The sequence below is a fragment of the Equus caballus genome, chromosome 22 (assembly GCF_041296265.1).
Source record: "Equus caballus isolate H_3958 breed thoroughbred chromosome 22, TB-T2T, whole genome shotgun sequence".
NCBI lineage: Eukaryota > Metazoa > Chordata > Mammalia > Perissodactyla > Equidae > Equus > Equus caballus.
In genome coordinates, this window is record NC_091705.1 from 18,186,533 (window position 1) to 18,201,309 (window position 14,777).

At 43.9% G+C, this 14,777-nt stretch overlaps 2 protein-coding genes across 8 annotated transcripts in view; one reads left to right on the forward strand and one right to left on the reverse strand.

Moving 5' to 3' along the window:
• Positions 1–11,448, forward strand: part of MCM8 (minichromosome maintenance 8 homologous recombination repair factor) — a 59,504-nt gene extending 48,056 nt beyond the window's left edge. For all 3 annotated transcript variants that reach the window (XM_070247433.1, XM_070247431.1, XM_070247432.1), the window contains one exon: positions 8,453–11,448. In XM_070247433.1, the coding sequence (XP_070103534.1) occupies positions 8,453–8,600 (148 nt within the window). In that variant the 3' untranslated portion in view covers positions 8,601–11,448. The remainder of the gene's footprint in view (positions 1–8,452) is intronic.
• Positions 1,500–14,603, reverse strand: CHGB (chromogranin B). Of its 5 annotated transcripts, none has more exons than XM_070247435.1 (6): positions 14,496–14,583; positions 14,022–14,374; positions 9,780–9,826; positions 9,176–9,269; positions 3,005–4,737; positions 1,500–1,895 (listed from the first exon to the last, which is right to left on the reverse strand). In XM_070247435.1, exons 2-6 carry the CDS (start codon positions 14,068–14,070, stop codon positions 1,812–1,814), a joined length of 2,007 nt encoding a protein of 668 aa, XP_070103536.1. In that variant the 5' UTR covers positions 14,071–14,374; positions 14,496–14,583; the 3' UTR covers positions 1,500–1,811. The 5 variants fall into 5 exon arrangements, with proteins under 5 accessions (XP_070103536.1, XP_070103537.1, XP_003363943.2 ...); XM_070247436.1 differs by lacking the exon at positions 14,496–14,583 and adding an exon at positions 11,122–11,260 and having other exon boundaries at positions 14,022–14,194; XM_003363895.5 differs by having other exon boundaries at positions 14,022–14,603.
• Positions 14,604–14,777: the final 174 nt, after the last annotated feature.

Consider the following 14,777-nt stretch of genomic DNA (forward strand, 5'->3'; position numbering starts at 1 on the left):
TGTTGCAGATGTAGTTAAGATGAGGTCATACCGGAGTAGGGTGGGCCCTCAATCCAACATGACTGGCATCCTTATAAAAAGAATGTCGTGTGAGCAGACAGAGACTCATGGGAAGAAGACGGCCATGTGAAGATAGAGGCAGAGAGTGGAGTCGTGCTGCCACAAGCCAAGGAGTGCCTGGGGCCACTGGAAGCTAGGAAGAGGCAAGGACGGATCTTCCTCTACAGGCTTGGGAGGGAGCACGACCTTGCCAACACCTCAGTTTTGGACTTGTGGCCTCCAGAACTGTGAGAGAGTAAATTTCTGTTGCTTTAAGCCACCCGGTTTGTGGTACCTTGTTACAGGAGCCCCAGGAAACCAGTACCATATTTGTATACCAACTCCTTGTCCACCATGAGGACTGCCTCCAAAAGCCATTATCCCCCCAGCACTTGTCTCTTGCCTTTGCCAGCAGCCCATCATGATCCCATGGCCAGAAAAAAAGACCCCAGGGAGAGAGAGAATAAGCAGCCTTCCAGAAGTGTGTGCCCAGATTTAGAACAAATTGCCGTCAAACGCATAGCGCTTGCCTTGCTCCCCATATGATACAGCTGAAACTCTCCTGGAAAAGTATTTCACTGAAAGTTAACCTGAAAAGAATCTGGTTAAATTAGCACAGGCAATTCTCAACTTCTCCATCACGAGGAGAATCAGGCCTTCCCGGATGAATAAAAGTCATACATGATTCCAGACTTATTTTTGCCGCCTCCCAGAGAACAGCTCTTTACCTGAACTGTCAAAACAGTAGTAATCAACCAAGTAGAAGCCACCATTGGTGAAGAATGAAATGACAGGTGAAAAGAAGGAGAAGGGGAAATTGTCCAACTGGCTTGCTGTAAGAAGCTGCAGGGATAATGTACATTTCCTGCACCATGCCATATGCCAGGTACCACTCTGAGTGTTCTGCATATCATCCTCATAACAACCCAATGGGACAGATATCTTTATTTTATGATGAACCTGGGGTCCAGAGAGGGAAAGCAACTTGCCCAAAGTCACACAGCTACTTAGTAACAGAGTCAGAGCCCTGAACATACAGAGTAGAAATTGACAGGCCCTGAGGGTCCAGGGATCTGTCTGCACCAGCCCAGATGCTGTGATTCCTAATCCAGAGTTATCCTCATTTTCCAGGCTTTGTCCTCAGCACTGAAAGATGACCCTTGGCCAGCTACTTCCGGAGCTCTCCAGATAATAGAATCTAAAAAGTAGTGTCTTATGATCATTTTTGAAACAGGTGCTTCAGCCTATTTAATCTTTCTCCAGCCCAGGGAACAGATGTCTTTTCCTGATCTCTTTCTCTTTATAGCCTGTGTATTCTTTTACTTCAAAGGTTTGCTTTTTTCCTATCCTGTTCCAAAGGCCAACAAATCCTAGTGCTGTCTTTTAGAATTCACTTTAAAGAATGGATTTGAAAATCACACTCCTCCCTGTTAGCACAAAGGAACCTGAGAACAGGGAGCTTTTGGCCTCAGGTGAATCTTTTATTGTTTCAAACCAAGACAAACATTTTTTCAAGGACGGTAGCACAGTCATTGTCACAAGCAGGTCAATACATCTATTTTGCGAGAGAGAATACGCTACAAGTCATGCTATTCATATTTTCAATAGCATTCTGGCAAAAATTAAAGACATTTTCAGTTGTGTCAGACAGTTAATGAATAGTAAATTCTACTTTCTGCCTTTGTGTAAATAAACGGTGTCTTTCGGTGAAGTGGTGGAAAACAGATAATGTGAAGGCTGCTTCTTAAAACTGCCCTTTGCTCCAACGACCATCAGCCCCTTCGGTTACCACTGAACTTTTCAGCTATTTTCTGTAGTTCCAAGTCCATCGCAGCCAAGTTTTCAAGTTCTTTTTCCTAGAAAATACAGAAAAGTGGAGGCGTGAGGTCCCAGGTTATTTTGTTACCATTTGAGGGAATATGAACAGAAGGGGGGAATTTTTGATATGTGAGAGCCTATGTGAGGCACCTTACATCAGTGGTTCTCAAAGTGTGGTCCCCCAACCAGCAGCATCACCAAGGAACTTGTCAGAAATGCAGATTCTTGGGCCCCACTCATGACCTACTGTATCAGAAACTCTGAGGGCTAGGAATGCCTATGATTCTGATGCACATGCAAGTTTGAGAAGAGCCGACCTACTCAATATTAGAAAAACCACTGTTTAGGCAGGTACAGCCCTGATACTGTCACCTCTGCCAGGTGTAAATTTCTGAATGTTGTAGGCCATGAGCTGATAAAGATAGACCAAAGCAACTAATTTCTGTTATCATCTGTTCTTTCCTACCCTGGGAAATCATGATGAAAATCAAATGACCAAGGAGAAGACATCAGAACAGTGGCTGTCAGCCTTGGCTGAACGTGGAAACCACCTGGGAGCTTTAAAAAATCCTGATGAAGGGGCCGGCCCAGTGGCACAGCGGTTAAGTGTGCACGTTCTGATTCAGTGGCCCGGGGTTCGCCGGTTCAGGTCCCGGGTGCGGACATGGCAACGCTTGGCAAGCCATGCTGTGCTAGGCGTCCCACATATAATGTAGAGGAATATGGGCATGGATGTTCGCTCAGGGCCACTCTTCCTCAGCAAAAAGAGGAGGATTGGCAGCAGATGTTAGCTCAGGGCTAATCTTCCTCAAAAAAAAAAAAAATCCTGATGCCCAGGCAGCACCCAGTACCAAATAGAATTTCTAGGGGTGGGTTCCAGGCCCCAGCAATTTTTCAAGCTCTCCAGGTGATTCCAACATGCAGCCAATGTTGAGATGCACTGCAATAGCAGGAAGTGGGCAGGGATGTGGACAACGGCGAGATGCCGTGTGGAAATCAAACCTAGAGGTTGTCTCTACTCCGTTACTAGGGGTACATTCTCATGTGATTAGTTCCCACCAATTTCTCCCCATTAATATCAGATAGTGTTGAACATATTAACATTAACCATAGTAAGTTAATTTTAAACCAAAGCCCCACACTGTACCTCTTCCTCTGTCAGAACTCCCTGGCCAGCCCTGTCCTGTTCATTTTCTACTGTGTGGCGTGGGGTCATCTGCTCCTCAGAGTCATAGAAGTCCGGAAATTCGGCTGACTTCTTCCTGTAGTGAAGGAGCTGGTCCAGTTCGGCCACTCTGTCATACTGCCTTTTCAGATCGAGTTTGGGGGTGGGGTTTCTCTTCTCATATCCCCAATTCACATCCCCCTCAAAGGGTTTTTTCTCCCACCAGTCATAGTTGTATTCTGGGAAGAAATTCTTTTCATTCAAGGTCAGCCCATTTTCCTCTTCATCCTCGAGAAAATTGTCATCCATGTTGGCTTTTCTTTCAAAATGGCTGCTCTTCCACTGCGGAGGGTCATAGTATGGGCTGAGCAGCTCCCCTAAGCTCTTCCTCTTCTCAGTGGTGTGACGGGGAGCATACTGTTTGCCTTGAAACCTAGCTCCCTCCCTGTTCTCTTTAGTGTCTTGCAGGTCCTGCTGCTGCCACTTCCCTTGGGCACCCTCCTCCCCCTTCTCCTCACCATAGTTGAGGTAATTTCTCAGCTCTCCTTGTGGATACCTCCTTGCCTTGTCCATCTGGCTTTCTTGAACTCGGTGGTGTCCTTCACCCAAGAACCGTTTCTCTTTTTCGTCGGGGGTGAAATAGGCACCTGGTTGCCTTCCCCTGGCTCTGTGGTGGCGTCCCTCCTCATGGCCCCCCTGTTCCTCACTTTCTTCGCTATATCCGCGTGCCATGTTGTCAAGCTCTGAGCTGGGGCGACTTCTCTTGTCTTCCTCCTCCTGGCTCTCCTCGCTGGGAGGCCTTGGAGCCCTGTATCCCTTACTTCCTCTGCTCCCATATCGTCCCCCCTCCAGGTCCTCGGGAGCCTGGACAGCTGGGTAACTCCTCACTTCTTCTCCATACTCAGGTTCTTCCTCTGAAGCCCTGTAGTGGGTTGGGTGGTGGTCCCTCTTTTCCCCTAAGCTGGCCACCCCCATGTTTGACTCCTCAGATTCCTCACGGGGGTGTCCCCTTTCCTCAGAGGGAGGATTCCCTTCTTGAGAGGACCTGTCAGGCCTGGTCCTCCCATGGTGGTGTCTTGGCCTCAAGCGTCGTTTGTCCACGTCAGGGCTGGCATCTTCCTCACTTTCCTCAGATTCTTCCTGGCTCCCAGGTTGGCTTTTAGACTCTTGGGGGTGTTTCTCCTGGTTCCTTGTCTCCTCCCCACTCTCCCAGCTACTCCTCTCTCGGCTGTGTGTCTTCTCCTCAAGGCCCCCGGCAGAGTGTGTGTCATATCTGGACACTAACTCCTCTTGTTTCTTAGCCGTAGGCTGATTTCTTTGGTTGAGAAAGGCATTTTGCATTTCCCCTGGCTTTTCAAGGTGTTGCTCTTTACTGCCATCTTCTCCATGCTCCCTTTTCTGATATTTCTCTCCTCCTTCCTCCCTGTCGTCTCCCTCACTCTTCTCAGAATGGCGTGTCTTTGCTTCTTTGGAGACTTGGTTGTCAGAGGGATAGAGGCTCCCTTGGAGCTCGGCTGCTCCCTCTCGGCTGTGCCCACCTCCCTCTGTGTCTGCCATTGTCGGGCCTTGGGTGTCCTCCTCCCCTGGGGCTCCAGCTTCCTCCCTACCAGAGGGCTCGTGGGCTTCTGAGACACCAGCTGGGTCTCTTAACAATCTTACTTCAAACCTTGTGTTTTCATTTTTACTTTTCTCTTCATCTTTGACCTCTTTTCCATCTATAATGAAAATAAAAAAGAGTGAGTATAACTTCAGAATTGCTTGTGGTTCAACAAGCACCAGCCTCAGTGATCACTACAGACCCTAAGGACCTTGAAAATCACTTGGATAATTTTTTAAGTTAATAAAGAATATACTCAGATTCCTTTTAAAAGCAAATGGTATGAAGGCTCCTTGGTTGTGTTTAAATCTAATAATAAACTCTCTATATTTTCACTTTTTCGTAACATCCAAGCAGCATCTCTCATTTGATCAATGATCAAATTGAAATCCAAATTAGATTTATTTATGAAATATTAGAATTTAGAACCACAAGAAGAAACTTTCTAATTCATCTAGTTCAACTTCCTCTTTTTGCAGATAAAGACACTGAGACTCAGAGGGGTGTAATTCAGGACCATTCTTTCCATATTTGCTCTAAGTAGGGGTTAAAAAATTAGCATTGTATAAATAGGTTTAATGAGAATCTAGCTAAATAAAGTTAAATAACCAAAATGGGAAATATCAGAATTCGAAGGAGGATTTAAAAGTTTTTAATTATTAGCTTATCAAACTTTTATTATCCAATCAACCATGTAGACTCAACCTAGCAGTAAGTGACAATATAACTTGGTAACTGGTGATAAGAAGCGTGGATATTTCTTCCCTGAGTGGAAAGGACCATTTCTTCCTTCCCTCAGGTCCCATCCACCCAACATGTTCTCAGATGTTGAGAGTGATCTTTGTATTTCATGAGTCAACAGTCGATGGTATAACTGATATTTTAATTGAATGCTGTTCTCGCCCATCTTTTCCAAATGTCAGTAGCTCCTTTACTAAATCCTCCTTAACGCAAGGGCATCCCATGAAAGGAGATATGCTGTTAACGCTGTCTGACTGTTAGCTGGGAGGGATCGGATTTCAACTCGTGTCACCAAGATCAGACAGAAGGCCTGAAGCCGAGGCCGCTCGCAGCTCAGGCGCGGCCAGCTGTGCTCCACGTCTGCGCTGTCCACTGTGGGAGCCACCAGCCCTTTGAGGCCGTGGAGCACTTGAAACATGGCTGGCCTGAACTGAGACATGCTACAGATATAAGATACCTACCAGATTTCAAAGGCTTCATATGAAAAAAAGAATGTAAAATATCTCAAATTTTCCTATTATGCATGTTGAAATGATACTATTTTAGATGCATTGTATCATATATATTCTAAATATATTGCATGTATACAAATTATATATTGAATTAAATATATTGGATAAAATTAAATATATTATTAAAGTTCATTTTACCTCTCTCTTTTTTTTTTTTCCACTGAGGAAGATTTGCCCTGAGCTCACATCTGTTGCAAATCCTCCTCTATTTCGTATTTGGGCCACTGCCACACATGGCCACTGACCAGCAGTGTAGGTCTGTGCCGGAGAACCAAACCTGGCCACCAAAGCGCAACGCGCCGGACTTAACCACTAGGCCAACAGGGCTGGCTCTTTTACTGTCTCTTTCTACTTTTACTTGTCTCTTTTTACTTTTTTAATATGGCTACTAGAAAATTTGAAACTATATTTGTGGTTCACATTATATTTCTATTAAACAGCTCTGATGAGTGATTTCGAACTGACGTTTGCAAAATAGAAAAAATTGGTCTGTTTTGTAAAAATGTCCAAGAAATAGTGGACAGTCTGTACCTCTTTGCTTAAAGCCCAGCCTGGCATGATAACATTCTCATGTCTTATGAGGCAACTGAAATGTCCCTGACCTGTCACACTCAGACCTCTGCGGGCTGGCCCCTCCCCCAGGCCTTTGCCTTTTAGGAGCCCGTGGCCATGTGTGCAGCACAGACCGGGGCTGGCCAGGTGGGCCCAGAGGGGCAGGGAGGCTTGGGCAGATACTGACGTCACTCTGAGTCGGCAGAAATAGCGCCAGCCATCAGACAGGATCTCAGCTTCCTGGGGCAGAGGCTATGGCCTCTTTCCTACTACCTGCTGGTCACAAATAGAAGTATTTTAATTTTTTCCCAGTTAATTGTGTGCTGCCTGTAGCAGCTTGCCTGGGGCTTAGCACTTCCTCCTAAATTTAGCTTTCTGCCCCCGCAGGTGAGATCAGAGGAGGGCTGTGGTTAGCAGCACAAGACCATTATCAATCTGTAAAACCAAGGTGTGAATCTCACCCTTACTTTCAAGTAAAAAGAGGAAAAGGCACCTTCCATCCCTAACTGTCACGTTGCAAGGACGACCAGATCAACCGCAGTCAAAGAGATTCTTATACATGTTAAGAAATTGGACTACGTATTCCCTAAGATCTCTTCAAGCCAGAAAACAATGATTCTTCCTGACTCCCCAAATCTTCCTTTGCTCAATAAGTGTATGCTGCTCCAGAGATGTGCGGGAGAGAGTGGGAGTAGAGATGGAGAACAGCTACGGGTGGGAGGGAGGGTGCCTGAAAGAATCCATCCATCCAATTGGCCGAAAGCTCCACCAGTCTTTGGTTCACTTTAAGACAAACCAGCAGAAGAGAGAAAACCAGAATAGGATAGAAGTCACAAACTTGTAGCCCAAAGGTGAATTCTGTTTGGCCTAAATGCCATTTTTAGTAAATTTGAATTCAGAGGCAATACTTAAATACCAGGAGATATTGCCTCAAGTCCACTTTTAACGTCTTGAAAAATCCCAAATCTGGTAACAGAGTCTGTATTTCTCCACAATAGTGTTGTAGCTGAGAAATATCTACTCCTCCTTAGAAGGGGCATGTGTCCTCCATTTTGTGTCACTTCTTGCCCTGCCTTACTCCTTTATGTTACCTGTCAGTCTGGCCCTGGGTGGCATTTGGGTCTGCAACCTCAGAGGAGCTCTTAAACCCTCTCACTCTTAGCATTGTAAGGGGTTATCTGGGGATAATGTATCCGGGGATCATGTCTGCAGAGTCCTGATAGACAGGGATCATTCGACTGTTATCACTTTCCCTGGGGCTTCTCAACAGACCTCAAAAGACCCCAGGGCACAATCAATGATGAGCAGAGGCTGGAATCCTATGGCCATAGCCTAAGGGCTATGAGTCTGACTTCGGCAAGCAAGCAGAGCTCTACTTTCCACAGCTTTGCCTAAGCAATCATGGTTCCTTGATGACCTAGTATGACAGACCCCACACTTTTGCATCCATCTGGCAAACAAAGAAAAGGGAAGGGCAATAGTGAGATGGGTTTGCCCAAAGGAGCAGCTTTTAGTTGCAGCCTGGAGCCCACTCTGCTCTCACTCATTCCTTATAATGGCAGGAAGAGAAAGCTGGGGAGAAATTCAGAAAGAGGTATGAAGCCTTGGAGTGAAAGGGAGGCTTCCTTCCACTGTTCATCGGGCCCCTACAGGCTCAGGCCCCCTCACCAACTGTGGTTACCCGGAAGCCCCCAATGGTAGATTGAGTCCCCCCAGGTTACTTTTTTGGCCAATTGTTCATACTTGTTTTTACCATTTTATGCATGAGGGCTCACGTGCAGCAATATCAAGGAAGTATTATCTTGCAATGAAAGATTTTGAAGGTGAAAAGAAAAAATATCCACTATTCTCAATCTGACTAAAAATTTAAAAATAGAGAAAAGTGTTAAGAGAACAGTGTTTTTGGATTTGTTTGAATCAGTTTGATTCATGCATAAAAGAGACTGCATAGTTTTGTAAAATTGATCTCTTAATGTCAACTCCCAGTGGATACTGCTCATGTTACTGTTCAAATTTCGTTTTCAACAGAAGCTGTTTGGTAAAGAGGAAACATCCCAATCTAGATGCAGAAGGTCATCGCTCTGACTCATTGGATGCTCTACTTCTGCCCTCACCCCTGCCAGTTCTCAGGTCCGCAACTCCCGGTACCATTTGGCAGTACCTCCCAATCCAATAAGCTCTGCGCAAAAATGGTTTAAACAGTCTGTCATGTAAAGAGGCTAGAAGTTTCCAAGTCACCTTTCCAAGCTTCTAACTTCTCACTGTCTGAAGAGTAGAGGGCAAAGAGAAGAATACTTTTAAAAACTCCTTCTCTCCTTTTATCTTCCAACACTCCCAGAACACTCAACCCCCCTTACCCCCAACCCCCACATCTAATCATAGACAAGCACTCCCCTTCCTTCCACCTCCTTCCACCCAAATGAAAGCCTGTTCCAAAAATCCAAACTCTGGAACCAAGGAATTTGAGAACTGATAGACATCTCAAAGACTCTGATTGAGTTGAACTCCCTCATTTTAGTTTGAGGAAATAAGCCCAGAGAGGCAAGGGATCTTTCCCCATGGTCACACAGCTATTAAATGGCAGAAGAAGAACTAGAACCATGTGTTCTATTTCCCTAGATACTAGTCTGTGCTGTTCCCACTGCATTATGCACCCGTGTTCATTTGGAGGTGAAGTGGAAGGTCAAGTGGAGGGAGCAGGAGGAAGGACTAGTCAAGGAACAAAGTTCTCCTGTAGTGCAGGACACTTACTCTTCTTCAGGACTTCTCGGCACTCAGGGGTGATGGGTGGAGCATTGGACTTCGACAGGGCATTTGAGAGGACCTCAATGATGCAATGAGTCACCTAGGGGGAAACCAGAAAGCAAGTTGGCAAAAGCTGGTGTCATTGGGATAACAGACTACTCAACCCAGAGCAGAGCCACTGTTGAGAGAGGCTTGGTATGTGCCCTGTACTGATGCAGCAGCCTTGGGCAGGAATGTAGATTTACAGGACCATAATGAAACCTCCCAGGCCTCTCCACAGAGCAGTGCAAGAAAGCATTGGGTCAAGATTACCCAGAGAAGAGAAATAAGCACCCATTTCTGAACAGGTTGGAAGGAGAATGGTGTGATGACACAGCTATCCTCGGGACACTAAAACATCCGTGAAGGAGATGAGAGCCCAGGGCAGGAGGGCATCCCTTGCCCCTATTCCTTCAGGGATGAAAACCTGGCTTTGTAGGACTGCATTGTGTTTTTATTGTTGCTGTTTGTTTGTTTTTGTTTTTTATTTTGTTTGGTTTGGTATGACAAGGAGTGGGAGAATCTAGAGTCTAGATGTAAATCTAGATTCTAGACTTCCATTTCAACTTACCATTTCTTCATTGCGGTTCCTGTTATCCGCTGGCATAGAACTGACAACTTTGAAGGAGAAAAAGAATGGGAAATGACTTGAGTTGATTTTTGGAAGCTGTGTGAACCCAAACTCACAAATCACCCCCACTCCCCACACATTACTTGGAGGGAGGGGGAGAGTTGGCGCTGAGCAGAATGGAAATAGTTGGGGATGATTGCCCCAGGGGCCATAATTGCCTCAGCTGCCTGTATACACACACACACACACACACACACACACAGTAGTTTTCCTTAGCAATGTCTTAAACATGATTTGGAAATGAATGCTTTCTTATATCCAATATAAATCAAATCCAGATCACAGACAAGGGGAGCGTCTGGGTGTTAATTACACAGGCGCTCTCAATGAGTGAAAAATACATTAAACTGTAAACTTATGATCTGTGAAGTTTTCTATGTGAATATTGTACTTCAATAAAAAATTAAAACAAACCTAGTTTAAATGAAACCAGAGTACCCTCTCAACTCTTCTGCCTACCCCCAATGGGTAAAGAACTGTAGTCCTCTCTGCCTCTTCCTGTCCCCAAGAAAATGTCCTCTCCAAAACTCACTTCCTTTACAAAGACATGGTTGTGACTATCTTACATAATTAATTACCTTGTTTTTGCCCCCAGGCCTTTGCCTGAACAGGTTGCTTATGCATCTGTATCAGTGATGTGTTTCCCTTCTCCCACGTTTATGCAGCCATGTAAAGAACATGGGAGGTATATAATTCTATTAGTACAGCATCAAGTCCATAATAACATATGCAAATAGCTGTTTAACAACTGGTTTATGAGGATATTTTAAAATTTAAAATTTTAATTTATTTAAATTAGATTTCATGAGATTCTGCTTATTTTAAACCAGCAATTGAAGTGCCTTTGTCGTCTTAAGGAAATGCTTCAGGTGATTTTAATTTCCATTAAAGTGCCACTTTTTTTTTTCTCTTTCAAAGCTGCTTAGATTCTTTTATCTTTGGCTTTGTTCTGTCTAAGCCCTTTCCATTGGGGAAGCTCACAGCGTTTACATATAGGCACATGTCCACAATTCTCCTGCATTCCTTGGAGTAGATAACTGCTATTATGGCTGGAGAAGCTCTGGGCAAAAATTCTAGGTCCCTGAGAGAAGAGAAGAGCTAGCTGGAGCAAGAGCAAAACTTTCAGACATCAGCTATGGAAGCTACTGACATGCAGTTTATTTATAACCAGCAACCTGACCTCTCCTCCCACAATGCTTGCTCTCTAAGTCTCTTTACATCCCTCCATCAATTACATATCATAGGGCTCCATCTAGAAATAAAACACATTTCATTTACTCACCTTAATGAATCTTTCTTTTCAAAGCAGGCCTGGGATCTACTGTAATTGTTTCAAGAGGCCCAAAGTTATCCAGCGTGTTAAAATCACTTGTAAGAGGTTTGAGAAGTGGCCAAAGAGGTATGAAGACCCCATGATCTTCCTGAAATATAGTTCACATAAGATCCGGGTGGCCTACCTTTGCACCCAGGTCCAATATGCTGGGCCATTATTTTATCCTCCAAATGGCTGTTACTTGGAAACATTCCCACTTTCACACTTACTCTTTCCACCTGAAATCTGTGAAATCCTCTGGAAATAAACAACTGAGAGAATTACTCCTCTAATAAACTAGAAGGTGTCTTTTTAACATCTAGCTTTACTAAATCTTCTTTGGTAATGCAGTTTCTTGCTAATAACTTTTCTTTGTCACAAATGTAAAATAGGTGCTTTTATTAACTTGATATTGCCAAAGTATTACCAGTCATCAGATTTGGAGAGAGAGAAATATCTTCCTTTTATTACTCTAAACAATTTTTAGCTTATATTTGTTTTTACAGAACAGTCCTGTTTTTCTGACTGAGGCTCTTCAGTGATCTTTTTGACAGAAAGGAACTAAGGGCTCCATATGAAAGAACATTACACGTCTTGGTGAGACGTCTCAGTTTCATTGTATTTCTTCCAATAGACTCTGTGACAGCAAAGGTAATAACCAGAGACATGGTGATTTCCCTAAAGTAGTTTAACTTATTTTTGTATAAAGTAAGATTCAGGGGGCACAAAAGAAAACCCAATGATAATGATAAAAGTGAAGCAGTCAAGTAGTAGAAAAAAATTTTAAATAATATTGTATGATAAATCTGAGGATAACTTCCAAAGTATTAATATTTCATAAGACTATCAAAGTTTGATCCCAGCTAGAAAATACAGCTATAAAAAAGTTCAGCAAGCTCTTCTGAATGCAGAAACCATCTTACATAGTATGATATGGATATCATGTAGCTAATTCACGCATGTTAATTTTTACAGTGCACAGCAGCTACTGTGGAAAGGTGTGGATCTTCCTTCAGAAGCTCTTAAGGGTAGGAAATGAACCAAATAGTTTCCTGAGATTTCCCCCAGCCCTGTGATTCTTTGTTAAATAACAAACTCTGCTAGAATGCTACCTTATCTCATTTCCAGACATTGGGAGGAGGTGGGAATGGGGACTGCTAATGGGTAGGGGGTTTCTTTCTGGGGTGAGGAAAATGTTCTGAAATTTGATAACGGTTATTCAGTCTGTGAATATACTAAAAATCACTGAATCATGCACTTTAAAAGGACAGATTTTATGGTGTGTGAATTATAGCTCGACAAAAATTTTTTAAAAAGAATACTGTCTCCCTTTTAATATTTGATATTAATATTTATTTGATATTGATATTTAATATTTGATATTAAAATATAAACCCTTCTTAAAATATTCTCTTGCATAAGAGAGCTGTAAGTATCTTACCACTATAGTTAAATAGATCTCACAAATGACGCTGTTTTTATAGAGTATAGCACAATGTATAGCCTAGCTTTAGCGTTTTAGGCAACTCCTTTCTGAAAATATTTTTGACCAGAAAGGACTCTAAATATTCATTTGGTTTTCTTTTAATTAAATTGAGAACATGTATAGGCAATTTGTAACAGCGTCAAGAATTTTAGAAAATTCTGAAAGTATGTAGCTTGCAATAAAACGAATTACCACTGGCTTTCATATTCTCTCTTTACTTTTGGGATCCAGTAATTGCTGTCAGTGAAAGCTTCATATTCACGAGTGGCAATACCTCGATTCTAGTTAGGAATCTCAATCTCAGATAAGAATAATATTCTATGAGGTCATTAAACAGCCAAAGAAAACCTCCAGTTTAATCTGGTGGTGCCATATTTACTTCTCAATGGTCTCAATACTCTGAGTGACTTGACTTCAACACACACACTCACACACACACAGACACACACACCCATTTTTTCAAATCCCCAGAGATCATTTCTTCGAGATCCAGAGTAGTTTGAAAGACTAGTCCCCCAATCTCCCACACATGAAGAGACATTGTCAAATATCTACTACCTAAAATTTCATCCTCCCAAATTGACTAAAATGACTTTTTTTTTTTTACTACTCCAAGAACATTTTTGTGGTTATTTTCTACTTGTCATTTTTCTAGAGTATAAAAGTCAAAATGTCTACTGCAGTTTCCATTCATAACTTAAAAATGGATTCATCTGAGCGTGAAATTACCTCTCCCCAGAGACAGAAATACAAAATATAGAAAAATATTACACTAAACCTGTACATGCATATACATGAACACACATACACATATATTATAAATGAACATGTTAAGAAAAAAGATATAAGATATCATATACATACCAGGCTTACTTTCATCTCATTGAATTTAAATAACAACAATAAGAAAGAAAATTATGCAGGTGCCAACTAATGTCATAATACAGGTACTCCTGTCTCTCTGTGGTCATCTGGCTTTAAAAAGCCTAACAAATATTTAAATACAGATGCAGAATAAGACTATAACAGCGTCTAGACAAGTAGAAAGAGCATGGTATTTTAGAAGTGAGCACAAAATGTGGGGTTTCCCTGGAGGCGCGGGCACCTTCTCTTTTTATCTACAGGAAAACTCAGATATGAAAAGACTGAGACTCTTCTGGTTGGGCTAGGAAGCCCTCTGGCTTTCTCCAAGTGAGACGATGGGGCGGGGAGTTGAAGGGAAACACCCAGGGAAGAGAAGAAATTAAGAACGTCAAGCAAGAGGGAGAAACCTTGGACCCTACCCCCTCTCTCCCAGTATCCGCCAGCCTATGTGCCCAGAGCGGCTGTGAAGACCGAGGCTAGCGCTGTCCGCGGTGCTGAACGGCCCGCCGCACCCACTCACCGGCCACCACCGCCGCACCCAGGAGGCCGAGAAACACCGCCGGCTGCATGGCCCGGCTCGCCCGAATCTGCGCGGAGAAGAGGATGGCGGCTGGACCGGTGAGTGAGATGCGGACGGAAGGCGAGATGAAGATGCTCCGAGGAAGCAGCTTTGCGTCCTGGTCCCCGCGGTGTGGCGCGGTTGGCGCAGGCCCCGCTCTTTTAAAGGGCAAGCCGGGGCCGCAGGGCTGGGAGGGGCGGGCACCCAGGAGGCGGCACCCCCTCGCTCAGCCCTGACGTCACGAAGCGGCCCCGAGGCCGACGGCGCAAGTAAGGAGAAATTTACGCCAGTCCTTTCGCCGGGGTGCTCTGGGTCTGCAGCGGGGGTGGGGAGTAAGACGGACGAAAGAATAGAAGGGTGAGGCGAGGCAGGGCAAATCTGAGACCCGGGGAGAGGCAGGAGGTCCCGCTTAGACTGCCCAAGCTTGCTCCTCACCTCCCTTCCCTGCCACACCTCCAAATCTAAAAACGTGTGTTTGAGTCTGTGTTTGGTGTGCGGTTCTGTTGAGAATGTGTCTACGACTAAGTCTGTTTTTTTGTCTCCACTACCCAGCGGAGGGTAAGACTCCTACTACCTAGAGAGGAATAAACGGTGGGCAAAAATGGAAAAGAAAATGATGGCTTTAAAAATAAAAGGTGCAGCTGGACAATATGGAACCTGCTATTCCTTCAAACTTTCGGTTTTAAATCTATATCCCTACTCATCCTATCTATCTAT